Source organism: Maylandia zebra, linkage group LG22 (genome assembly GCF_041146795.1).
Source record: "Maylandia zebra isolate NMK-2024a linkage group LG22, Mzebra_GT3a, whole genome shotgun sequence".
NCBI lineage: Eukaryota > Metazoa > Chordata > Actinopteri > Cichliformes > Cichlidae > Maylandia > Maylandia zebra.
Window position 1 is genome coordinate 17428736 of NC_135187.1, and position 27744 is coordinate 17456479.

At 41.9% G+C, this 27744-nt stretch overlaps 2 protein-coding genes across 2 annotated transcripts in view; one reads left to right on the plus strand and one right to left on the minus strand.

Moving 5' to 3' along the window:
• Positions 1 to 11595, minus strand: part of dtnbp1b (dystrobrevin binding protein 1b) — a 61257-nt gene extending 49662 nt beyond the window's left edge. The window contains exon 1 of the mRNA XM_012918609.4: positions 11446 to 11595. Coding sequence (XP_012774063.1) covers positions 11446 to 11509 — 64 coding nt within the window. The 5' untranslated portion in view covers positions 11510 to 11595. The remainder of the gene's footprint in view (positions 1 to 11445) is intronic.
• A 66-nt stretch (positions 11596 to 11661) lies between these two features.
• On the plus strand, positions 11662 to 25903 carry mylipa (myosin regulatory light chain interacting protein a). The gene is made up of 7 exons (XM_004549197.4): positions 11662 to 11915; positions 13063 to 13253; positions 21050 to 21235; positions 22068 to 22265; positions 22372 to 22536; positions 23316 to 23739; positions 24320 to 25903. Exons 1-7 carry the CDS (start codon positions 11829 to 11831, stop codon positions 24512 to 24514), a joined length of 1446 nt encoding a protein of 481 aa, XP_004549254.1. The 5' UTR covers positions 11662 to 11828; the 3' UTR covers positions 24515 to 25903.
• The last annotated feature ends 1841 nt before the right edge of the window (positions 25904 to 27744 follow it).

The following is a 27744-nucleotide window of genomic DNA, read 5'->3' on the forward strand; positions in this document are numbered from 1 at the left end:
TTGCAGAAATTTATAAATGTTTTATACTTGGTTCTAATCTTTTAAGTCTTTTTTCTCTGTGCTGAACTTCCTTCCTAGTACACCCTTCAGGTCCTGTGGCTGCAAAACAAGCCAAATTCCCCCCTTTCCCCATTACTGTGCCTACAGCTGGTATGAGTATGTGTTTGTGCTGATATGTTGTGTTTGGTTGTCTCCAAACGTGACACTGTACATTTTGTTCCAACATCTTCACTTTGGTCTCATCTGTCCAAATCGAATTGTTCCAGAAGTCTGGTGGTTTCTTCAGATGGAGCTTTGCAAACCTAAACTTTGCTGCCACGTTATTTGTAGAGAGAAGAGGCTTCCTCCTGGCCATCTTGCTTCCAAACAAGAACAAGTTCAGTCTTTTTCTAATTGCACTGTTGTGGACTTTAACCTTATAAGCCTCAGTTAGCACATTAAGAGTCTGAAATGTAGACTGTGAACCTGCAGGGACGTCCACCACCTGGAAGATTCATTGCGTTAACACACATCTGAACGCTCCAGACTTGAAAACTACAAAAATGTCTGCTCTTTGAGAGGCGCTCACACTTAGAAAAATTACAATTAGGTAATTGCTTAGATTGTAGGGTAAAGCCACAGCATGAACTTATAGGATTATTCTATGCAGTAGACCAGCGGTCCCCAACCCCCAGGCCTCGGACCGGTCCGTGAGTCGTTTGGTACCGGGCCGCAAGAGTTGAGGCTCAGGTGTGAAATGTATAGTTTTCAGGGTTTTTAATCGGTTTTCAGCGTTATTTTGTTATCGTTTTTATCGTTTACTCGGTTTTTCTGGGTCTTTTCACGTGTGTTATGAATAAATTTTATTTTTTTCGGTACCGGAACTAGTTTTATTTTGTTGTATTTATCCGCGACACCTTAAAGGCTGGTCCGTGAAAATATTGTCGGGCATACACCGGTCCGTGGCGCAAAAAAGGTTGGGGACCGCTGCAGTAGACAATACAGTTTCATAAAAATATCATTATATGTAGTATGTTGTTCCCATAACCCACCTGTGTATAGTTGAGAGAGAAATAGCCACTGATTGATGTAGAGCTTGGGTCACACCTTTTATGATGGAAAATGTCAATTCAATAAAACATATTTGCATTTAAATAGCATGTTTCGTTGCTTTTGCAGAGAGTAACTGGATGATAAGATGATATAACTAAAAAAAAAAAAAAAAAGTAAAAAGGTTATGGAAATTAAAGCGTAAAAGCAAGCAATCATAAAAGCAGTCAAAACACCACCACTCAGAGTGCTATACGAGTTCTGATGCAGAAATGATAAAGAGTCTTATATCAGAAGGGTAATTTCTTACTACACAGCAAACCTAGCTGCTTCAGGCTTAATCTTAACCCAGAAAATCGAGTGAGGAAGAGTGATATTAATGGGAATTATTCGCAGAAATCCGTCACGCCCATCCCACTCTCAGCAGGAATGTCCAGTATTGCTTTGAGGCACAAAATCCTCAGCTTAAGCTTTCCTTTCCTGACAACTTGAGGGTTAAAGTTCTGGTGATTACTGCAGCCGGCTAAAATTAACCGCTCAGCTATGTGAAAAGCAGCAGAATACCCACTTCACCACCAACAGTGCCTGTGTGCAGTCTCCTCTGCTAGAATAGTGTCGTAGGAGAGAATATGTATGTGTGCCGGTGACAGCAGGAGGCATTACTGAGGAGTCTCTTGACTTGATAGTGATCTATCACATAATCAACCAGCCTGATGCTGCAGCAAAATGGCAAATACACACACACGCGCACACACACGCCTCAGCACGCAGCAGACTATGAACCCACAAGGACAAACACTTCGCATAAGAATCCCAAACAGCAACAGCCAAGGATGTCACCAGAGTACTTCAGGCCACCTGCAAAGCCTGTTGGTGAAAGCGTGCAGGTGTGTGTATGTGCATGTGTGCTTGTGTCCATGGCTGACTCATCTCTGCCACCACCACAAATGTCCTGCTGGAATCATCCATCACTCTCCTTTGTCCTCCACAGACAGACCACAAATGTAAACACACACAACATCAATTCATCATCCCAAAACACGTGCTCATTTCACCAAGTTTTTCATGCCCCTCTATGACACTTTTGGCATTACTGCACGTCAGTAAGCTAGGGCATGTTTTTAAATGCATGAATAAGGTCTGGCTGTCTGGAATTAACAATACAGATTATAAACAGGTCAGTCGGAAAAGTTGCAATTTTAATTTCATGTAATCTTTTACATTACACCAGTGCCCAACTGTTTTGTATTGTATTGCTCATAAGAGGTTTCACATTAGATGTTGGCCCAGCAAAGACCTTGAACAGCATGAGCTGCTCGTTGCTTACTGTTCTCAATAATATAGTTAGAAAATGCCATAAAACATAACGAGCTTGTGGACTTTGTGGCAAATGAAAACTGTTGTGGAAAAAAATTTGTCGCATATCTGTTGTTTTTGTTTCCTCTCTGGCCTCACTTGAGGATTTGTGATAAAATCTCGTCATACGTTCTCTGATCTCCAGTTCAGAAACAATATTAGCTGAAAACAGAGTTTTCATGACATCTGTTAGTTAGTATTTTACTAGTATAAATACTGAAATGGAAAATCCATGAAGAAGCAAGCACACTTTTGAGTCTGACTGACAGATCCTTTGTACAACTCATGTATGCGTACGTGCGCAAATAATAAGATACATCTATAATACATAAGAGGCAGCACAGTGTGCCAGAATGAAGAGAATTAACCTCGCTTTACCTCAGTTAAAAATTTATACAAAGGTGCAAATGGGGAATTATCTGCCGACTCTGTACCTGACAGAATCTATACAAATTAACCTGCAGAATACACCCACTCATGGGACAGCAGGCATATATAGTACGCAAGAGAAGACTTATATATGCACGAACATACTCTTTTCCTGTGATTCAAAACAATCTATATTCTCTCGAGATGCACGAGTTAACTTTTCTATTCCTCCCTCTCTTCCATGTTTTCTGCACAGTGTGAAAAAAATTGAGATGTAGAAATGAACCTAATAATGACCATTTGACGGGGGTATGGCAACTTTGCACATCTGTTAACAAAAACAGTAACTCTTGACATTACCACTAGCAGTCTTACTCCTATTTTATTTCTGCTGAGCGATAATAACTGCCACCATCATGCCTTCACTCCATCTGACTTGCATGGCTGGTTGGAAACCAGAGCAGACCTTAAAAGCAATACCAAGATGTTAAGAGGCAGGAAATTCAACTTGCGGCCTCATGCTGTGAGGTGACAGCGCCGGCTGCTGAGTCACAACCAAGTCTCCTAAAGTACTCTTGGGTGGGGGTTGCCTCTGGGGGCGTAAGTCATCTTTATTCACTTTACAGTTCTACAGAAGTTGGAATTTCACCAAGAGTCCCAGACAAGTATTCAAAGTTTGGAAGAAAGTTTAGTTTTCACATTGATGTGCTTTTTCCAGTTAAGATTTTGCTAATCTAATGATCTACAACAGTCTTAGTCTGGCAAAGCAGCAGCGGTATCACATTTGAGAGTATGGTATAATGGGTTCTCTAAAATGCTTTAAATCTAATAGAATATAACTAAAAGGCTCAGGAGATGAAGCAATTGCTGTCTGGCTGGCCTCCTAGGACCTCAAAATTCCATGAAGTCACATTTGTCCTTTGGCCACTGGAACATGTGTCCTCTGCTAGGATTTGCAGTCTATCACCATGTTATGCAACTATCTCTGGGGACTGTTCCTTCAAGCACAGTTTACAAACACACTTGTACACCGTCGTCAGAAAATGGACCGGGGGACTCTGTGTTCTGCATTTCATCTCTTCTCAACAGAAGATGAGAAAATCTTCTCTTTTTCAGTCGCACTCTGTCATTACAACCTCGAACGCCTCCTGCCAGGAGATGTCAGGTGGCTGATTGTTCCTGGAATAGCCAGCCAAAGAGATAAAGTGTCCTGCCGAGCAATAGCTGGTGAATTATGGCATAAGAAAACAGCACGGTCTGCTTACTGACAGATATGTCTAACTGTAAACCAACCACGTCTTAAAAGGTAATATCACTGATTTGAAGTGTTTGAGCATTACTTGTACTCGTTTCATTCTTTAGTGTCATTTACTTTATTGTAAAAAGAAACCATCCAGACATATTGTTTGACTGTGAATGACGTCATATGAATATAACAACTGATGTGATTATTTCAACTTGTTGGATTTGAAGGGAATCCAGAGTATGGATCATGTTTTCTTGCTAAATGTTTAAAAATACAAATGGCTTTCTCCACAGTGGCAAAAAGCACTTAAATTTAATAATGCACTGGAAAAGAGGCACTCTGTACAGCTAATTACTTAGAAACACTGACTGTGGGAAAACAAAACTACGAAAAACACACTCACACACACACACAAATAGGGTATAGCTACTTATAAATCCTCAATTTGGTTTTACTGTGTTATTAAACTGTGCCATTTTCAGCAGTACATGTATCATTTGCCTAATGAGCAGTCATGATGGGCTGTCACTTGTTTGGCTTCATTTTTTTCCTTTGTGTTTAACATAATTGCACACTGTGCTAAAACATTTCAGCAATTTGCATATATCTAAGTCTGGCTAACGCCTACATAAATGCATCTTTCGACATCTGTACACCACACACATGTGGCTCTGAGCAGCAAAGAAAAGTCACACACTAAGTAGAACATATACTACCAGTCAAAAGTGTGGAACAACCTTCTCATTTAATGGTTTTTCTTTATTTTCATGACTACTTACATTCAAGATTCTCACAGAAGGCATCAAGAACTATGAAAGAATAATTAAGGAACTATGTAGTAGTCAAAAAGTGTGAAATAACTCAAAACATTTATGTTTTAGCTTCTTTAAAATAGCCACCCTTTGCTTTGATGACTGCTTTGCACACTCTTGGCATTCTCTCAATGAGCTTCATGAGGTCGTCACCTGAAATGGTTTTCCAACAGTCAGTCCGACAGGAGTTCCCAGAGATGCTGAGCACTTGTTGGCCCTTGCCTTCACTCTGCAGTCCATCTCATCCCAAACCATCTTGACTGGACTCTTCAGACCAAAGCACAGATTTCCACTGGTCTAATGCCCATTACTTAGGTTTCTTGGACCAAACAAATCTCTTCTGCTTGCTGCTTTTCCTCAGTAGTGGTTTCTTAGCAGCTATTTGACCATAAAGGTCTGATTCGCACAGTCTCCTCTGAACAGTTGATGTAGAGATGTGTCTGCTACTGGAGCTCTGTGTGTCATTTATCTGGGCTCTAATCTGAGGTGCTGTTAATATCTGCAGCTGGTGACTAGGATGAATTTACCCTCAGCAGCAGAGGTGACGCTTGGTCTTAATTTCCTGGGGCGGTAACCAGTCTCATAGTAGTGCTTGATTGTTTTTGCGACTGCACTTAGGGACACATTCAAAGTTTCAGCAATTTTTCAGACTGACTGACCTTCAGTTCTTAAAGTAATGATGAACTGAGTATGAATTCTTGCATTTGTCAAATAGGTTGGTCCACAGCTGACAGCCCTGACTTCTGCACAACACAACTGATGGTCCCAACAAGAAATTCCACAAATGAACCCTGACAAGGCACACCTATGAAGCGAAAACCATTTTAGGGGACGGCATTGTGAAGCCCATTGAGAGAAGACCAAGGGTTTGCAGTGTTGTCAACAAAGCAAAGGGTGGCTACTTTCAGGAATCTAAAATATAGGACAAATTTAGAGTTATTTATCTTTTTTTTTTTTCTTTGCTACATAATTCATATGTTTGATGCCTGCAGTTTGTATCTACAATGTAGAAAGTATTAAAAATATAGAGACAAACCATTAAATGATAAGGTGTATCCAAAATGCTGACTGGTAGTGTATGTAACACACCCACATCACAAGTCATAGTGTTTCAAGTCCCTGGTACAAGATACTAAGAATACACTCACTGGTCAACATGTGAGGTACACCTGTCATACTGCTTGTGAACTCAGATATCAAATGACCCAATCACACGGCAGTGACTCAGTGCATTTAGCCATCTAGACACCATCAAGATGACCTCGTGAAGTTCAAACAGAGCATGAGAATGGGGACGAACGGTGACCGGGCTTGTCTGAGTATTTCAGAAACTGCTGATCTACAAGGATTTTCCCATAGAGCCAGAAAATGGGAATCAGCAGTGATGAACATGTCAGAGGTTGGAAGAGAATAGCCTGATTGATTTGATCTGAAAGGAAAACAACTGTAACTCAAACAACCACATCATATACACGTATCCAGCCAAAGAGTCTGCAGCAACTGTGTGATTCTGTCATGTTGATATGAACCAAAATCTCTGAGGAATGTTTCCAGCACCTTGTTGTGCCATGAAGAGTTAAGGCAGCTGTAAAGGCAAAGGGGTGTCCAACCCAGCACTAGCAAAGTGCCTCTAATAAAGAGGTCAGTGAGCGGACACAAAATGATATGCTTGACTCCTTGCTTGGATTCACCCAGTATTCCTCCCTAATGTGATCTTTGTAACTGGTAGTACAATACAGTACAAATCACAACAAATCTAAGTGGGATTACTATAACCTGCAGGCACAGAATGTCCATTAGAATTGGTTTTGGGTTTACATTGTAGTAGTTTTGCACAATAATTTCACTTTTTTCATCTAAACTTTTCATTTATTCTATGCATTTATTTTCAAATTTCAGCATGGTATGACCGTCTGTGGTTTTACTCTTCTCTCACTACTCATAAAAACAAACTCCAGGTTGCAAAAAAGGCTTTTATTCATAAACACATGATATATTGGATTAAATCTCCCTTTCCTCCCACACATGGAACCAGCCATGTGTATAATATTTTCTCAGACACCCAGAAAGGCAAAAAAATAAACACTGACACTAACTGTGCAGTGCTGTGTTTCTGAAAATAGCATTTCTAATTAGTTAGCCACAGTGACTGCATTTGAATCAGCACAGTTTATATCAGCAGGCGGTGGTTTACACAGTCTTCATGCAAAAACAATCTCACTGATTATTCACCGAAATCTGGGCCATTTCTAATCAGCAGTCAGACTAACTAAGATTTGAATATAATTAACCTACATGGTGCATGGTATGAAGTCCACCACATCAAAGACAACCAAACCTCTGATTTAGGAGGTCAATCTATTAGCTGTTAGGCTTCGAGAGAGCCATACTCCCTCTGCCAGTTCCTTAGTTCTCTCTGATAACTTCCATTCTGCCCGGTAGCGTAAATCATCCCTCTCTTCTCCTGAATCAACAAGCTCAATCCTCAGGAACATTTCTTTCTCCAACATCATCGAAGCCAGCACAGAGTCTGCAGCTTGTCTGCTTCTTGGTAATCTGGGAGAGGACCGAGACACCCCTCGACGAGTGGGCGGGCCACTTTTAACCCCTCTGCTTCTGACGTCGTCTTCCTTTTGCTTCACCGAAGACACATCTCTGCCATCTGAGGTAGATGTACTAGAAGAACTCTCATTGGTTGATTCTGAGGTGACAGATGACTGCGTGTCCTCCAATTGGTCAAGATCCACTTGGTAGGCTAATTTCTTATTACTTTGTCTGCTGATGGAGAGACAAGGGGGCCACCGGAGGGAGAGACATTTTGTCACCGCCAGCCATAATTCTTGAGGCCTGAATAAACCTGACCTTGGCTGATCGGTGTCACAAAAACTGTTTCTTTCCTCCATTTCTGCATGTTCTCCTTCAGAATCCGACTCCACCACCTCTCTGACGGAAACTCTGTTAGAGTTCTTTGGTGACGGTTCTGCTTCTTCACCTTTGTTTTTTGACGCTGCCTCCTGATCCTCCCCAAAGCTGAAAGAACTGCTGAACCTCTGGCTCCTCTTCATTGCTCTTTCTGCCTCCACATCAGACTCCGACGATGAATCTCCCTCTGACGAGCGTCCACGCGGTGACGACCGATCCTTTGAGTTTTTCGACCATGGCCGATGATTCTCTTCAGACTCAGAGGAGCTGCTGGCCCTCTGGCCTCTCCTCATACTTTGGTAAACAATTCCTCTCCTCCAGCTGCCCAGTACTACTCTTCCTTTGGCTTAACAGCGACAGATTGACAGAAAAAGAAGCGAAGTAGTAACAGCTATCACAACAACAGCAGCCGCAGCAGCTCTGCTAGCATGGCACATTCTGACATAATATCTGCTTCAACAGGCACAGCTATGCCAGTGGAGCTGGGCAGTGATGACGTTGTGATGTCATGTGCCCACATGCACACATACACACACTCTTGCACAAATCCCCTGCGTGGCTCTGTGTTCATGCTTCAGTCGAGTGAGATGTGACTTGCCTCAAAGGGAAGTGATGTCACATTGCATGATGTCATACCTAGCCTCGAACCAGGAGTCTACAAATGGTCTGTGTTTGTGCAAGAGCGCAGATGGTACAAGAAAAAAAAATAGATGCCCTACCCTTGAAATTGACCTAGATGTGCAACATGGTAGTCGTGATAACGATTTTCCTTTCTATGCTTTATTCTTTGTGCTACAGTTGCGATGATATGCATCAAAAATAGTTTGTCTATTTTTGTCACAGGCTACCAAAATATACATTAAGTATTTTATGTTTTATTTACCCAATTAATTAAAGTGAAAAATAAAAGAATCATTAAAATCACTATGAGTTGCTCCAGATGTTTTTGTGTTTGCCATAAATATTGGTTCATTTGTCCAATTGTGTGTGCATGTGTTTACTTTATTTTGGGGTGCTGTAGGACAAAGAGAGAATTTTTGAAAGCTTAAACCAATAACAGCAACAGCAGCTGTGCTCCTGTTGGAGCTCTTTGTGTTGTAGTAGTAGAGTACGTGTTTGTACGTGTGTGTTTGTGGTCTTATGAGGGCAGTCTGCTCAGTGAGTCCCAGACTAACAGCGAATGTTAGGTCACTGGCTATATGCTTGCTTTTCCATTTATGGTCCTGGTGGCTGCTCAGACGTCACGTCTCTCTGCTCATTCACTGCACACTTTCTTGCATCACCTCGGGGCAAAAGGACATTGCCTACTCCAAGCTGGCTGACATTCTCACACACAGAAAGACACACATACATGTTACATCAGATAAAATCTGTTGAGTCGACGTTTGAATATAGGCAGCGATGTGTCGTTGAAGGGAAGAGAAATTGATAATGACTGAAATGAGAATAATAACATTTCTCATACTGGTTTTATCTGATGTGATCAACAATAAAAACCTAGTAGTTCTAGTCTGGACTACTGTGATTCATTATTATTGGATCGCTCTAAAAGCTTCCTGAAAAGCCTTCAGTTGATCCACAATCCGGCAGCTAGAGTACTGACAGGGATTAGGAAAAACAGCATATATTTCTTCCATATTGGCTTCTTCTGATAAATCCCTGTTATATTTAAAATTCAATTTAATATCTTTCTCCCAAAATCTTGAATAATCAGGCCATGTCATATCTTAAAGACCTCTTAGTACCTATCCTAACAGAGCACTTTGTTATCAGACTGCTGGATTACTTGTGTTTCCTAGGGTATTTAAAAGTAGAATGGGACCCAGAGTTCAGCGTTCAGGCCCCTTTTCTGTGGAACCATCTCCCAGTTTGGATTTCGGAAAGAAACACACCCTCTATTTTTAAGATTAAACTTTTAAAAAACTTTATTTTTTGATAAAGTTTATCGTCAGGGCTGAATCAGGTGACCCATGAATCCTCTCTATAAGTTATACTGCGAAAAGTCTAGGCTAAAGGGGTCTTTCCATGATGCACTGAGTGTTTCTTCTTCACTCACCTCTTTTCACTCTGTGTTTACACACCTCTGTGCATTTAATCATTAAATGGTAAATGGCCTGTATTTATATAGCGCTTTACTAGTCCCTAAGGACCCCAAAGCGCTTTACACAACCAGTCATCCACCCATTCACACACTGGTGATGGCAAGCTACATTGTAGCCACAGCCACCCTGGGGCGCACTGACAGAGGCGAGGCTGCCGGACACTGGCGCCACCGGGCAACGGGTGAAGTGTCTTGCCCAAGGACACAACTACCGAGACTGTCCAAGCCGGGGCTCGAACCGGTAACCTTCCGATTACAAGGCCTTGTAATTGAGCCACGATCGCCATTAGTTACTATTAATCTGTGACCCGCTTCCATAGTGTGTCTTTTGTCCCATCATCCTCTCCTTACCCCCTGTCGCAACAGATGGTTGCCATTCGCTGACCCTGGCTCTGCCTGAGGTTTCTCCTTGTTAAAAGGGAGTTTTTCCTTCCCACTGTCACAGAGTGCTTGCTCATAGAGTGCTGCGTGGTTGTTGGGGTTTGCTTTCTAATTTTGTAGCGTCTTTCCGTACACTCTAAAGCACCTGAAGGCAACTGTTGTTTAGTAAACTGAAATATGAATACAACTAAATTTAAGTGAATTCAATATGACATGAACATCACATTCTACAGATTCCACGTCAATCAGTTTTTTAAAAGATAAACATGACGTGACCAATTGTAGCCACCTTTAACACGATAAACTCGCCTGTTTACTCTGTTTGTGTTTATGGAGCCCTGATAAAAATTTATGGTGCTACCCAGATTGGCAAAATCTATCCGGAACCCAAGTTTGGGTGAAATCACTTTACTCGTCTCACAAGGATTTTCATGGCATAAATAAATGAAACCTGGATCCTCAGGTAAGATTTAAATGTGATAAATCGGAAGCTAGCACAGACAAAAATACAGCTGCCAGGAAATTACTTCATTTGAAGAAAAGTGTCAGTGCTTTTTGGCATTCAAAAAGTGATCCAAATAAAAGGGCCACAGAACGCATTATACATCTTTAAATGTGCAGTATGTAAAGCTGAACCTTATTTTCACATCCCTTCCAAGTAAGTGCTTTAATACAATATCTAGATGATGAAGTGAGTGTTTTTAGGACTCGGCGAGGCAGTAATGCAGTGGCTGGGGAGTAGAAAAATATAGAGAAGCACACTGCATCTACTCTAAAATGTCCGCTGGCAGGAAAACTCAGAGCTTGGCTGAATACTATGCCTCCATAGTTTAAGTGTGGCTGCAGCTTTCTGCAGCGTCTTATCTGGCATCACTGCAGACTGATGCTGAATAATATATCATGAAATAGCAAGATGTGAAGAAATGATGAGGTAGAGCAGGGTGAATTATTAAGTCTCTCTTAGTCGTTTTATCTTGACCTTTTCCCCCACCTTGACACACTATAATCAAACAGTTTCACGTTCTCCGACACTCAAACGGAGCAGCGTTATGGAAAAGTTGAAGTTGCTAATGTATATAAAAAAAAAAAATCACAAAAAGCTTTGGATGGAAAACAGCAAGCCAGCGAAGCTGAATGCGCTCCAGTTATGGGAGTTATTTCTGGACTGCTTCCACATACATTATTCACACGAAACGAAGGGTAGACGGCACACAAGCCATTAAACTCACCCCGAGATCCGCGCGAGCTCGCTGAAACATCACAGCCACGAGGACAAGGTGAGTTCAGGTGCATGCAACAGGCGAGCCAAGTGAGGGCGCAGTGGACTCCTCACAGTTCAAGGCACGAGAGGCGAGATCGAGCCCGAGCGGCGTGCGGATGATACGCCACTTCTCATTGGCTCAGGATGTCAAATAGGCGGTGCTGTGCGCGGCGTTTCATTGATATACCCTACAGCTGGTGGCTGCGGACACCAAACGGAGTGAAAGGGCTAAGAAAGTGATGACGGCTTGATGTAGAGGGGTTGTGGGGGTTTTTTAAGCGAAGGCTCGAGAGTTGGTAGAGTGTTTTAAAGAGTGGCACACCAAAGATTTTCAGAAACAAAACAGTCAAAATGCTCTGCCACGTTACTCGTCCGGATTCGGTGGTGATGGAAGTGGAAGTTGATGCGAAGGCGAACGGTGAAGATTGCCTCAACAAGGTAAAGACGGGCTGCACGTTTTATTCTTCTTTGTGTCTTAATGTGAAAATAACGTCGCCGTATGTCCGTCGGTGAGCCAGCACGGCTCGGGTCGTCCGAAAAATATTTTCTTATGTTTCAGTCAACTTCACCTCTAATGTGTCGCGCTCATTTATGAGTCGACTATATGTGGCGAATAAGACTGAAGAGCCGAGTTTCTGCACGATTAGAAGATTTTATTTGTTTTTATTTCTTGAATTAATTAATTCGCCACAGCTTCATTGAGCTTCAGCTTTAAGCTACAACAAAACTGTCACCTGCTTTGTTGCTTGTAGCAAACTAGGACTGAGGAAACAATGTTCTGAGCGCCAAGTGCAGAAAAAAGGTCAACTCTTTCTTCTTTCGTGTCCTTTTCTTCTTCTTCTTTCGTTATTCTTTTATTTTAATAATACAAACCCTCTAAAGTGTCACTTCTGTCAAAAAGACACGGAGCTGAAACACGTAGAGAAAAGTTTTGTTAGGTTGCTGGGAAGCTGCCGACTGCCACTTCAGGCTCCTTCGCTTAGTCAGAGGCAGATGGCTTTGTGCAGGTTACTCCAGGTCATCCTGCCGCCTCTCAAGATGAAACTTAGCTTTTCACATCTCTACCCACCACCACCCCCAACTCAACATGGACACAGTAGTAACTGTTATTTCCTTTGATTGCCATTTCCCCTCCTCATTATGATGTTAATCTATTTAATATGCACAGAACGAGTTTTATCTCAGCCTCCTGGCTCCCTGTGCAGACTTTCAGCAGCAGTTATGTAATAAACCCATGGCTGCTGCCGCCGGAGGAGCGTGGGATTGCGGGCTTGATGAGCCCCTGTACCCCGGGAGGGGCTCCAAGTTCACTTCGTGAGCTTCAGAATATTGATGGGGGTTTGTGTGTTGGCGTATCTGCAGTAACAGCAGTACTGGTGAATTTCCTTGTAAAGAAAAAAAAAAAAAAAAGTCCAGTGGGACTTTACTCAGTTGGTTCTCGTCACTTTCCACATGACAAGAAAAGTTATCGATTGCCTCTTTAAAGGAGCTCTTCACCATCTGTCACTGTCCTGTGGTGAAAAGCTTCACGCCTCACTTCGTCTGTTTTTTGTGACCCCCCCCCGCTTGTTTTGCCTTTCTTCAGGTTTGCAGAAAGTTGGGCATAATCGAAGTAGACTACTTTGGGCTGCAGTTCACAGGCAGCAAAGGAGAAAACCTGTGGCTGAATCTGAGGAACCGCATCAGCCAGCAGATGGATAATTTGACACCCTGTCGGCTCAGGCTGCGGGTCAAGTTCTTCGTGGAGCCCCATCTGATTCTGCAGGAGCAGACGAGGTACTTTTGAAAGTTTGCACGCTGTAAAGACACCGTGTGCAAGGAAATTTGCTCATAGGCCTTAGAACAGCTATAACTCTGAACTACTTCCTCTTATTGTTTTGAGTGTGTAAATGTGTTCGTCATCTCCTCTAAAACGGGTCGAAGAAATGACATCAATTTTCTTTTTCATGACTTTAATGAGGAGCACGTGTTTGGGGAAACAAAACAAAGCCACCATTGGCGAGTTCCCAGAGCATAATCTGATCACTGTTTCCAACAAAGTGAAAATGCCCTATAGTAACCTCTTCCCCAGTCCTTCCGGGGTTACTATAGGTCATTTTGGTGAAGCACCAGGCAGGAAATATGATCCAGCAGCTCTGGTGCTGTGTGCTGCTCTGAGCCTACCCCCAGGGACCCTCTGTGTGACAGCCAGGACCTCTCGTCACTGCTCCCATTCAACTCGAAATATCTTTTTGTTTCAATTGGCCGTGGCTGTTTTTCGTGTGAACAAAAGCCCTCCCGTTTTCTGCTTTTTCTGCAGATGCGGTTTGGGGAAAAGCTTGTGTGAGGGGTGCTTACCCTTGCGAGAATATGCCGTCAATTAGAATAACCGTTGCAGCTGAAGTTCTGGATAACTCTTGTTCACTTTCTGTGCTTTATTGGTCATTAGGCGATGGCAAGCAAAACTGCTGCTACAGTGAGTTGACATGTAGTTTTAACATGTGCCCTTCTCTGGTAGACTAGTTTAAAAAAACAAGTAACAATCCCAGGCTTGTCTGACTCGGTAGTCCCCTGCCCACAGACTGTAAAGTTATAAATGGAAAGTGAATTTTCAGCCTTTGAAATGAGTCCCAAAAACTTGTTTTGATGGAGTCGATGTTATGTTCACCCCGGGCAATGTGGTGAGTGTTTGATACCATGGATATGAATCAAGGAAGCACTTGAACTGCAGCATTCCACTAGAACTATTTATCAAGCTAAACTGTCCCTGTTGTTCTCCGGTTCACCTACTGCTCCGACTCTCTTCCTTCTCCCTTCACTGTGCTCTATCAAATGTAAAAAGAGGGGATTTCTACTGTTTCTTCATGTGCTGCAGTTGGGCGATTAAACTGTGCCCACTCCTATTTCCTCTCTTTCTGGCTCTTCTCCCTCCATCTTCCTATTCCACTCCACTGTAGCCCATATTTGGCAACCTTTTGAAGAAGAAAGTGAAAGGACAGTCAGGGGGGCTAAGGGCACGGAGGACACTTGGCTGCCTGTGCGCTGACCTCCAGTAGATTAGCAGGAGTTATCAGCAGATGGCTGGTGTTTGGTCAAGACGTGGGGGGTGGGCGGTGAAAAGAAGTGAGATAAAGATTTTAACTTGCAGGTAAGGTCAGGTGGGTCGCTGCTAATAAATACTCGCACATGTCACACTTCACCACGCTGTGAGGTTAGGTGTTTAATTTTGGCTCAGCCTTCATGCCGTCCGTCTGCTCAGATGTGATATAATATGAGGGGTGAGCCTGCAAACACTGGCATCAGTTTTTAGAGAGAAGGCCAAGCTGTTGATGTTACAGCAGCAGCATTTTGAGGACAATCGCACGTGGCTCAGAAAATCCTTTTAGTGCATTTAGAGTGGTGGCATTTCTATGAAAGACTCGCATCTTTTTTTTTTTTCTTGATTTTTTTATCTCGTGTGTGTGCATTTAACATCATCTTTGCTAGTGAACGGTCTACAAAAGAGTGGCATGCAAGGACCTTCTACACCAATTGATTAATTTTTTGTACTTGTAAAGAAAGGCAAAAGGACCAGTTTTAGCTTATTGTGTAGCTACAATGCATGGATGATTAATGCATCGTTTTCCTGAAAGATGGGTTTTGGAGGTTTTTTTTGTTTGTTTGGTTGGTTTTTTGTTGTTGTTTTTTTTGCTTTGTAGAAAATAAATTCAAAATTTAAGCAAATGGTGCTTAGACAGACTAGCTTCCCTTTTCTTGTTCTGTCACCTTTGACCTAGTTAAGCTACAAGACTTCCTGAAAGTTGCTCTGAATGCACACATGCTGTCATGACACGCCTCATGACACAAAGCCATCTTCTACAGTCCACTTTAAAAAAACAAACAAAAAAAAACCTTTTTTATTAGTCACACCCCTACACCTTCCACTGCAGCAGAACATCCAATAATTATTTTGAGTGCATTTGTGTACCCATCTGAGTATCTTCTGCTGCTTTTTTTTTTATTTATTTATTTATTTTCCCCTCTTGTGTTCAGTTGAGCAATAAGTAGCAAGTGTGTGCGAACTTTAGTAAATATTCCATGCAGAGCTTGGAGGATAGCCTTGTCACTGTCCCCTTATGGGCCTTTATAGACCTTACATAACCTGATGAACCTGCAGAGCTGCTTATATAAGCTGCTGCGCACTTTGCTGCTGCTTTAAGCCTAGCAGGTCACAAGTGTTAACCCTGCATGTGAGCATTAAAAGAAGCCTTAATGCTCAGATGCAGCAGACTGTTTGGGCACATTCTGCCAATTCATTTTAATCTTTGGTAGATAAACGTGACATTCAGACTCTAAACCTGAATTCATAGTATTTAAGAGGGTATGCAGTGTGACTGTATTGCGGGGCTTAAATTCAGCTTGCATCTGCGATAAAAGTGTCCCAGATCATGCTTCTAAAACCTCATTTACTTTTTTATCTGTTTGCTTTTCTTTTGCAGACTTGTTTAATATAGCTTGTCTAGAACAGTTTATGCTATTGTGTATAAAATTGACTTGGGGTGGCTTCTTTCCATCTCTCTATCAGCTTGTTTGTTTTTATTTATGTATTTTTCTTCTGTTCGTAAAAGTTCTTCGTTCCATAAGTTCTATAAAACATCCAGCATCAACTGACCTGTTACTGGAATAATGCTGCTTTTATTGGTTAAAGGATGCTGACAGAAGGGCCTCAACAGTCTGTTATCTGCATCATTAAACGCTACTTGCTAAAGGGCATTTATAGTTTAAATATGTGAATGTTTTCCCCTTCATTAGCACTCCTGTTTAGCATTCTGGTCAGGCAGTAAAAAAACAAAAAACTAGATGGCCCCAGAAGGCACAGCTATTAGCACAGGCTGTATCAGAGGTCCTGGTTGTTAACCCGTGTGCCTCCTCTGGTTTAAGCCTTTGTTTAACATCAATCCAAATCAAACTCAAAGTGAGTTTTATTTAAAGGAGAATTATTTTAATTGATTATGGCTTTTGAATAAAATGTTTATTTGAATCACTGTTGTTCAGGATGGTGACACAAGTAGAAAAGACACGGACAAACCCTAAACAGTTTTGCCTAAACGGTCTCCTCTGCTGTGTGTGTGTGTGTGTGTGAAGAAAAAGCTCAATTTGACTGCTTTTTTTTTTTTTTTTTTTTTTTTTTTTGTATTCTCAGCAGATCAGTTTTGTTTCTATAACGCACAATTGCAGATAAGGACTATGAAGAACGAGCCGTGTTTGACAAAGTTCATACACGGCCTCTTAGAGTGAATGTTCTACAAAAACAATTTATGCAGGTCACACTCGATTATCGTTTTCAGGTCGTTGTGACATGCTACACAGACTATTAAGCCAAAGATCACATATGATGCCTGTGGGTCTTCGAGTGTTGTTTTATCTGCAAGCTCTACAATCAGTAATTCTTCTCCTCCAGCTTCTGTATAAATTTCTTACCGTCTGTTTGTTGTGCACTTGAGTAACCTTGCCGTGGTTCTTTTGAAGCCACAACATGACAGTTTTTATATTTTTATGGTGCCTGAACTTGATGCTGGGCAGTAATGGCAATATTTTACCAGCCAGTTGCTTGAAACCCAAGAAGTGTTGCAGACAAGCAGCGGCTTTGTTTTAATACAGTGTCGGCTTTCAGTCCAACTTGTCAGTTCAAAAGCAAGTTTTATTTAGCGCTTGGCATTAATGCTGCGCAACTGTGCATCAAACTATGCGATCAAACCGCCCACAGCTTCAGAGAGGATGAGCAGAGGTAACTATAGTTCACTGACTGCTAGTAACCTCACGACACATTGCTTCTGGCAGGGTGTTATTTGACTAACTTACAAACCGCATTGTTGAGAGTCCAACCGATGAGGTCGGAAACTCTAGTAGTGATTGGCTGAAAGAAGTGCAGGCGGAGGTGTTAGGTTTCAGTTTGCGGGGATGTTTTGTACTCCTGTGAAATGAACCGGTTGACATTCAGCTTGGTGGTTGGTCACGGCACAAAAAAAAAGATGAAATGGTTTTTATAGATGGGTGGAACATACTGGAAAGTTTAGTTGACTTTGAAAAGTTCTGTTTTCTTCTTCAGAGCAAATGTATTTAGAAAAAAATAATAATTAAAGGTTCTCACTGAGTTGCTGGAGGGGGGGACAATTCCTTTAGGGATATTTCAGTGTTTTCAAATGGTTCAAAGACGGAGCAGAATAAATCAGCTGAAAAATATATCTTCATCCCTCTTAGCTCCGCTCTTTGGCCGGTGACCTATTTTGAAATATTCGTTCTCAGGGCCCAGGCCTGCTTTAATTGAATTATTCCAGTTAGGCAATCAAGTATTGAAACTCTTGCACAGCCCTTCACACAACGATCTCCACAACATCCACAAGCTCTGTTTTCAGGAGATTTCATTTCACCTGTGCTCTCTTGGCACTGACGAGTGTTATGACTGTAAATGAGTAACCCTTTTAAGCCTTTGTTTATGGGTTTTCTCCATTAAAAGACAAAGCAATGGGGTGTATACAAAGTAATACAGTAGAAGTAGGCCACGAGACTTTGTGCACATTTCCTGGCATTCAGTCTGCATGTGTGCACGCTAGTTGGATCAGCCTAGAGAACAAAACAAATGCTGAGATGATGGCTGCAGCTCTAAAAGTACTTTCTTCAGTAATGATGCATGTGCAAATGTATCTGGATAGTATCATGCATTGCTCCTTGACACTGTGACTCAGAGCTGTCTAGCTGCTGATAAATGGCTCTCCGGTCACTCAAAGGGGGGTCACGGTGACTAGATTCTTTATCATCTTGCTTGGAAACCAATTTGCTTGGGCCTGAGGGGGTTTATTTGTCCATTTCTGTTGTCTTTTGTTGCCGTTATAAAAGACTCGTAACCCTGAAGGATTTGTAAAAGACTTAACACTTTTTTTTTTTTATGCGTCCAGACATACTGAGTCACAAATCCTTCCTTTCTTTCTCAGTGTTTCCAAAAGGAAGCTGCACAGTAAATTTAAGGAAGTCTGCCTGAATTGGATCAAGACCACATCAGCAAATCAAGCTCAACTCCCATGTTGGGTTATATTGTGAATTTATGGGCTCTTGCTTGTCTAATAGGAAGGATCTTGACAGGTGCTGAGACTGCCCGATCCTAGCACAGCTGTCTGAAAAGCTCTTTATTCAACAAATAGGTCAGGAAGTCCTTGCCTTGTAACTAACAGGGACAAAAGTGATAAAACTTGCTTTTACCAGGTTAAATTTGTGACTGTGTGGTGTTGCTGTTCAAATCCAGTGTTTAAAAGCACAACAGCAGGACGCGTGCACATGAAGCAGTTGTGTGCCGAGTTGTTTTTGTGGTGTTCAGTGGAGTGCATATTTGTTACCTCAGGCTCGTCAGACAGGAACGACTAGCAGTGATCTCTAGTTACCTCTTCTTCAAGATTTTTCTTCCTAATAGTTATTTTAGCCTGAGCTCAGCAAAGCACGCACACCTGTTTACACATATCTGGCTTCCCACAACACTGGAGTAACACAAGTTTGGTGTCTTACCCTGCAGCCAAAGGGAAGGGCCCAAAAGTGCATCTCATGGCACACTGACACAAGTCGAGCAATGTTGAGGTAAAAGTTTTGGGTACGTCTCCTCTTTGTCTTGTCTTATCTTATCGGCGCTGCGATAGCCAACAGGTCCGCACTTGTGCTGAAGGGCGCTTTTGAAATTTTAATTGCCGTTCATGGCAGCAATGTACATCTTGGCAGTCCCCACTTAAACTAGAGTAACCTCTGCGGCTTGCCCTATGGTAACCCTTTACGGCAACCTGTAGTAACCTCTCCGTCAAGTCGGTCCTATTGTTTGCGTCAGGCAGGTAGCTAACGAGCAGCTCGCCGTCACATGACGCCTGCTGGGCTTGACACAATAGATTGCAGTGTTTGTGTGTGCGCGTGCTTGAGGGAATGGGATGTTTAACACCATATCAAAGCAGTGTTTGTTATGCCTGAGGCTAGTCAGCTGCGGGGTTTCGTTGTTACAGTCTGGCTTTATCTGGGATGGTGTAGACTTGACTGTTTGTGTGCCCCACAGCTGCTTTTTGCTGCTGGAAACACTGCGAATGTGTGTTGGAGGAGGTGTCTGTTTTGTTTTTGGGTTTTTTTTTCTTTTTTTTTGCATTGCAAAGCTGATGCACTGCATGTGCATATTCTGTGTGGGCTCCTCCTGCTCCCCTGAGATGACAGAGGAAACGCCACATCCATGTCTTCTGTAGTTCCCATAGGGGTTCTCAAGTAGATGCGTTTTCCACATAATCAAAACAAAGACTTTGTACACACATAATGAAGAGTGTGGTGAGTGCTTCTTCTCCACTCGACTCATAAATGTCCTTGTAAAGCTTCTCAAATATCCCGAAGTCACGGTATGACCTGATTTGCACAAATGAAAATGTCTCTCTTGGCATCATGCTTCAAAGGGAACTTTGGCCCAAGGGAGGTTTTGCTTTAGTCGAAATAGCGAGCAATTTGAGGCACAATATGCTTTAAGTCTACATCAGGAATATGGAGCTCCCAAAAAAAATGCTGAGAAGAGAGAAAAGTGCATTTTAAGTTTTATTTGTAGAGCACTGGAGGACTAAAGATGACAATCAGGATGTTTGTCCGGTGGAAGCTGCAGAGCAGGTTTATAGACAGTTACTTTGTTATAGGTCGAATCGAGGAAGGATCGTTTGGGTTACTTGCGTTCAGTGTTTTCATGATGTAAGAACTGAGTCACTTAGGGTGTTCCTGTTGACGTATTGTCTCCTGCTGCTAGAAGGAAGAAAAGTCCTTACATCTTTTGGTCAAAACAATAGCAAGACATGTCAAGACTTGTGTTTTTGGAGTATGGAGATATTTTCCTTGACCACGCCAGAACTGTGTGTTCCCTGTTAAAACATTAACTCAAAACAATAACAGTTCTTGCCCACTGTAAAACTTCCACATTTCGGAGCAGAAATGGTTTGGTTTAGGCACAAGCATGAGTAACGACGTAATTAGGGTTTAAATGGCTATATCACATTTTTGGCAAGAAGCCCAAGAGATGGACATGGATTACACACAGAGCCTGGCCGGCAGTCACGTAATCGAGCCCCAAGCAGTGCATGTTCAGTTTCCCATCGAGCTGCAAAGTCTAAATGCGCATGACATTAGAGAGCTGTTGTTTGCATCTTTAACTTTGTTTCTCAACTTCTACTTTTAGGGTTTCCAGTGAAATTACACTTAAAGGAAGTTAGTGGTGTATGTTTTTGAGGAAGTTGTAGAAACGGAGAGAGTGGTTGTAACCGCTGAGTACGAGCCAAGTGGTTTTTCCTTCTGCTGCACACACAGTTGCAGTCTGTGATGGGATTTAAGCTTTGCAATGACCACCTGCTCTGACATGTCTGGGTGACTTGAGTATAACACATGGAAGTTGGTTCTGCATGACTATGTCAAAAGTAATAAATGAATCCCTCTGTTTATTTTTTTAAGCCAATGGTTATTTAGGTAAAGTTTTTTTTTTTTTAAATAAACAAAATAAAATCTCCACTAGTGCTGAGTTTAGTGTGAAAAATTCTTATTTCTCCTCTTTTTCTGCCATGTAGACACATTTTCTTTACGCACGTGAAGGAGGACCTCCATAACGGTCACCTGCGTATGGGCTCGGAACAAGCCGAGGAGCTGAGTGCACTCCTGGCACAGGCGGAGTTTGGCGACTACAACCAAAACACAGCCCAGTACTGGTATTCAGAGCTGTGTGGAGAAGAGCCCAGCCCCGCCACCATCGACAGGTACAGCACTTGCCAAACATGAAAATAAAATGTCTTTGTGAATATGCGACATTTGCACATGAAAGATGTACTAAGTTATAAATTATGCTGCAGCCTAACATTACCTCTAGTGAAGTTTTCTTAGTTTATGAGACAACTGTAGTTTTTATAGCCCACAAACATGCTTTCTAAGACACTCTGTACCACTGGAAAGTCACTGAAGCCACCGTGCTATTTTTGAGGGGGGTAGGAGTCCAGCCGAGGAGGCATGATGAAAAGTAAATAATGGAGCATGGCAACGAGCCAAAGGTGGCATAATGTGGCAGCTAATGGTCATCAATATTAAAATAATTTAAGAAATAAACAGAACTGTCTTTTAAACTAGACTGCACTTTTCCCCTACATTGCAGCAGTTTTTTTTTTTTTTGTTTTTTGTTTTGTTTTTTTTTCTTTTCCAAGTGAAAGACTTAAAGACTCAGATAAGAACACATCACGCACAGCCACATGGTTGGTGTATGCTGTGAGCTAATGCACAGACTGATAAGCAAACAGAAGCTGACAGGAGATCAGAAAGCATGTGCTCGCAGGGTTTCACTAACAGAACCTCCCACTTTCTCGTTAAATATAACAAGGACGACGGTTTTACTGCGTTTTTAACGTATGAGAACATGGATCGCGTTCTGTTACGAAATGTCACGTGTAGATGGGAAAGTGTAAACACAGCTTCCCCTTCTCTTCCTACATGTTGTGCAAATGGCCCGGTCTCTCTATATATTTTATAGCTCTCAGTATGGTAATACATATACTCTTGTGCTTTTTTGCAACTGACTAAAAACATTTTTTGCCCCTGCAGTATCATTTCCAGACACAAAACTCTAGAAGGTCTGAGCCAGGGCTCAGTGGAGTATCAGGCCCTGCAGCTGGTCTCCTCTCTGGAGCATTACGGCGTGGAGTGGCACTGGGCTCGCGACGCAGACGGTCAGAGGATGGCAATAGGAGTTGGTCCTGAAGGCATCGCTATTTGCAAGGAGGATTTCAGCTTGGTCAACAGGTACAACGACCGACATCTATAGTAATAACCTTGTTTCTAATATAACTGCATGTTTGATAATACAGGACGCGGCAGCATTTAACAATTTCCTGTTAACTTATTTTAGGATAAGCTATCCAATCATCCAGATCGCCACCCAGTCGGGGAAAAGTGTCTACCTGACAGTTACAAAGGACACGAATGACAGCGTTGTGCTTCTGTTTAAGCTGATCAGTAACCGGGCAGCCAGCGGCCTGTACCGAGCCATCACAGAGACGCATGCTTTCTACAGGTGAGGGTTAGAGCCATATTTAATCCCAGATCAGCAACTCGTGTGTATATAGTACACAAAGCCTATGTACTGCAGCTATGTGGCTGCATTTAAGAGAAGTGGTTCAAAGCTTTAAACCATAACTAAGTTATTGCATCTCAAATGTTAGAAATCACAGGACAAAGTCTGCAGCTCACCTAATGTCATGAGCCCAGATGAGTTTAAATATTGAAATAAGTTTTTATGCATTGCTGCACAGCTGTGTGTGTATCATTATGCACGTGTGTGTGTCTCTGTGTGTGTGTGTCAGCAGTCTTTGTTGTTAGTCATTCACCAGTCTGTTTATTGTGGACTATCCTTCACTTAACACTAGTGAATTATTAGAGAGGTGCAGTAAAACATAACCTAAAATGTGCTCTGTAAAAACTTGTTTTGTTCTCTTTAGGAGAGCATAAAGTGTCCCTGCCTGACCTGCTTAAGTAAATATGAAAGTGAAAAGTGTGTGTGTGTGTGTCCCCAAAACTCTCTTTGCAGTGAGCAGGGACAGTTTAGATGGCTGAGCTATGAAATTGTTCTCAATCACAATGATACAAAGACAGACCTGTCCTTTAGCTGCCAGGATAGTTGTTTTTTTTTTTTGTTTGTTTTTTTTTTAACTCTGCAGACAAATCATGTATTTTAGTAGTAAATGGAACAGGATGGTTGCAAGTCACAATTTGCATTGATTATCTTAAACTGAAATCAAAGCTCAAATTCGTTGGCAGTAGTATTAATGCTTTTTTTTTTTTTATTATTTTCAGGTGTGACACAGTTACCAATGCAGTGATGATGCAGTACAGCAGAGACTTCAAGGGCCACCTCGCCTCACTCTTCCTCAACGAAAACATCAACCTGGGCAAAAAGTACGTTTTTGACATCCGACGTACCGCCAAGGAAGTGTACGACCACGCTCGGCGAGCGCTCTACAACTCTGGCGTGGTGGACCTGATTTCCCGCTCTGAAAGCAGGGATCGCTACTCCCCTTCACGCTCCCCAAGCAGGGACGGCGAGCAGGACAAGGGGCTGGACTGTGGCAGCTGCCAGCAAAGCCGCGCCCTGCAGGAACGTCTGCAGAAGCTCAGAGAGGCTCTGCTGTGCATGCTCTGCTGCGAGGAGGAGATAGATGCTGCATTCTGCCCCTGCGGCCATATGGTGTGCTGCCAGACCTGCGCAAATCAGCTTCAGGTGAGGATTTCTCCACAGTCACATGTGCTGACAAATGACTCCTTAAAAGTGACTTTTGCTTGAAAATCAAACAGTTTCTGCTCCTACGTTGAGTTTTCAGTTTCACCAAAAGCCTTTTAAAATTATTTTAGCTCCAGATTCTTATCTTTTTTTTTTTTATGGTCTTTTAAACAACATCCAAAGCCTTGCTTTACACTCTGCTGACCTGATTGTCCCCCACACTTAATCAGCTAAATGTGGCCCATCTTGTGGAAGCAGATGGTGTGTGTGAGTGTGCCCTTATGAAGGGATTATGTCAGCCAGGCAAATCTCTCTTCTATTAATTCAAATGGGGAAACGTGACCCAACTAATAGATGTGTGAATCACTCCGAAACTTTAAGGCAAAAGGAAACGTTTACTTCTTTGGAAAGAATCACAGTTTAGTTTTGTGGTTAAGTTTGTGTTGCCCTCACTGCAGCACGATCAAAGTTGAACATTGAAATCACGAGACCTACGTGTTTGTGAAAGTGGTGCAGTTTTCCTGTTTCCCCTCTTAAACAGATGTATTTTAAATGCTTTTCTTCCTCTATTTCCCCCCAGTTGTGTCCCGTGTGTCGATCGGAGGTGGAGCACGTGCAGCACGTCTACCTGCCCACTTGCACCAGCCTCCTGAACCTGACGTTGACGGACAACCACCAGCACCGCAGCAATATTCCCGCGCCCATCCACAGAGACACGGCCTCTCCTCACACCTGCTCCACCACAGAGTATGAACACAAGCTCTACCACACATAAAGAGGGCACCACCAAGAACTCCACCGTGAACACTTTGAAGTTATAACAGACAGATTTCATACAAAAGAAGGAACATTTGCTTTTTCATCAGCTTTTTTCCCTTTTTCTGTCCCTGACTGAACTTCAGAAATGACCAAAAATAGAAACTCCTGAGCATATTTAAAGATCTCCGCACTTAAACTACACTGATTCTTTGTTTTTGATGATGTTCAGTTTGTCACTGGTTCATTAGTATTTTTTTTCCTTCCTTTTTGCTCTTTGTGTGTCATTCTGTCCAAACATTGTCTATTTTATTTTTTTAAATATCATTATGCCCTGCCACAGTATAATTTTTATTAAGATTAGGCTCTTATTGTGAATTAAATTATTGCATCAGTTGACCTGATACACAATTATGCTTTTGAACTTGTATTTTGGTTGAATGCTCCATCGTGAGTAGCTCCTAGACTGGCTAAAAACGGTATTTAATTGAGGGTGTTTTTGTTTTTTTAATAATTATTTTTGAAGCTTTGACATTTTAAAACTTTTATGTAATGGCTTGAAATGCAGTTATTTTTTCTTAATGTACATTTTTTGTTTTTTAATGCCAATGAGGAGGTATTTAGAGGTTTTGCAGCATACTGCTCCTGAGTTTGGCACGCATCGCACAAACTGCAGAAAGACTACCACAGTCTTCGTCTTGTTTTGATCAGAACTGAATCTTACTGACACTCCACTCGGTTTCTTTCATAGACCGCTCAATCTTCACGAGTTTATCTCTCGTCTGGACAGAGATAAAATTAAAAACACTAAAGACACAGACACAGAACGGTTGTATCCAAAAAGAATTGGCATTTGTTGAACAGCAGCTGCTTCCTCTGAAAACCTCACCTATAAACTTCCTCTCTCGGATGTGCTAGTGAGTTTCGGTATTTTAGGGTACTGGGACATCGGTATGTGCAATACTTGCTTGCCAAGCTTTTCATTTTCAGTTTTATTTAATTTCAAAGAATATTAAAAAGATGAGGAAAAACCCATATACACCATTGTCACTTTACCAAGGAAGGTTTCCTCAAATATGCCTGGGCTTTGGCCTTAATGTAGCAGCAATGTGATTATTATTATTATTATTATTATTATTATTATTATTATTATTATTATTATTATTATTATAATGCCAGCTTTCCAGAGTTTCTGCTAGGAAGATGAATCTTTTTGTCTACGCTGACCCAGCTAAGCTCAGTCACTGAAGGAGAAGGACTTTTATTTTTCACATTGTACAAGTAGTGATTTGTTTCTGTTTTCTGAAGCAAATGCCACTATGCTCTGTTAAACGACTTGGAATTAAACCCTTTTTTTTTATATATATTGTGCTTTAACAGAAAGTATTAATAAAGTTGGTTTTTTTTTTTTTAAAAAACAAAACTGAATTGTCTGTAAATTTGTGGCACAACCATCACTGTTTCTGGCTTTTACACTTGACTGTCGACCAAGCTTAAGTATACCTGTTGTGTAATGTGCTGACTGACATTAAGAACAAGGAACTAAGCTGTAGAAACCAGCAGGCTCGGTGTTTTCCCATCTAAAGGCTGATACTTCCTAAAATGTTCCCATGTGCATAATAAGACAAACCACAAGGAAAACTGCATGAAAAGCTTTGTTCATTGTTACTTTGATCCTCTGCCTTCTGGTAAATTCACCCGGTGTTTTCGTCCTTAAAGTGATGACACCCCACGGGTGCAGTTCCTCAAGTGGTCACTTGAGTTTGTTCCAAAAGTGAGCCGAATCCCCTGTAGAAGCCAGTCACTCCTTGTTTGGTGCTAATCCCAAACCAGGTCAAGTAAGGTGATAAGTTTTTTTTGGGTTTTTTTTGGAAGATTCTCTAAGAAGTAACCAACCCTCAAAACTCAGGAGCTACTTTCAGAGAAATATAGTCATCAGATTGTCTGACTGTATTTTATATTTTGCATAATAAAGCAATGTGGATGTCCTTTAAATCCAACCAAAGTTAATGTCTGTCATGACTGAAGAACTGCAGGACCATGACTGTTCCTGAATACTTGAGCCTGCTGTGTATATTGTACAGCGAAAGATCAACCCATCATTTTCCATGTTAAGGCAGGGAGAGAGGTGAATAAAGCAGAGAGGCTTTACACTAATTAGAAATGACAGTTACCACTGGACTGCGATTAGTCTGGGAGTAAGAGTTTAAGTAGAGGAGATATTGATTAGCCTTCCTCTTCCCTCTAACGCCTCTGTCTTTCTCTGACCTTCTCGATAAAAACAGTGCTCGCTTACCCACACACACCCTCCTTCATTGCCATTAAAATACCTCCAAGGACATGATGACAGCTGGGAGAAGGAGCGCGGTGATTCCAACTCGGTGATCCGTGCAGAATTTGTCTTAATGCCGGTTTAAAAGCAAAACGGGTACCAGCAAATGAAACGCGACCTGAGAGTAAAGACAAAATTAAAAATCCTCTCCAGACGTGGAAAAACAGTACTGCTTTCAACCATTTCAAAAAGCGCGTTCACCTCCCTGGATAGAAGTTCTTCACAAATTATTCTCACAACTAAACTTTAACCAAAAAGAAATGAGCCTTTAGTCTCAAACTGAGCAGTGACCTGTCACTGTATACACTGAGCCTTGAATAACCTCCATGTAGGGTGAGGCTTCAAAACACGGATGCTTGAGATCAATAGCTTCTTTTTTTTCCCTTGGCACACATTCTCAGTGTTCTCACGTTGCCACAAACTGGTTATGTAGCATCTGCAGCAGTAATGCTTTACTCTGACCTACAGATTTGTAGTTAAAAAAAACAGCAGTTCAGTTTAATTGCAGTAAACTGAACACTCAATTGTATTAGGTACACATTGCTGTTGAACCCCCCCCCCCCCCCCTTTTTTTCTTAATTGTTTGTGGCATAGATTCAACAAGGCACTCTACTGTGTTTGAGATCCGTATTGAGATGGAAGCAGACATAAGAAAATGGTCCATGCACTTTATGTGGTCATAAAGGGCATGGATGTGGTCAATACACAGGCAGGCTGTGGCTTTTTGATGGTGATGGTATGAGAGAATACAGCATTACATCATCAACATAAGAACAGGCATTGTTTTTCCGGTCTTCTGTTGTTCCAGGTTTGGTAGCCTCAGCTTCCTGTTTTTACCTGTTGGGCGTGGCACCAGGTGTGGCCTTTTTCTTCAACGTTCAATATGTTGCGTGTTCAGAGTTGCTCTTCTGCATATC

Coding starts and splice junctions, on each gene's coding strand:
- mylipa (XM_004549197.4), top strand. CDS start 11,829: ATGCTCTGCCACGTTACTCGTCCGGATTCGGTGGTGATGGAAGTGGAA. Junction 13,254..21,049: donor ATTCTGCAGGAGCAGACGAG/GTACTTTTGAAA, acceptor TCTGCCATGTAG/ACACATTTTCTTTACGCACG. Junction 23,740..24,319: donor CCTGCGCAAATCAGCTTCAG/GTGAGGATTTCT, acceptor ATTTCCCCCCAG/TTGTGTCCCGTGTGTCGATC.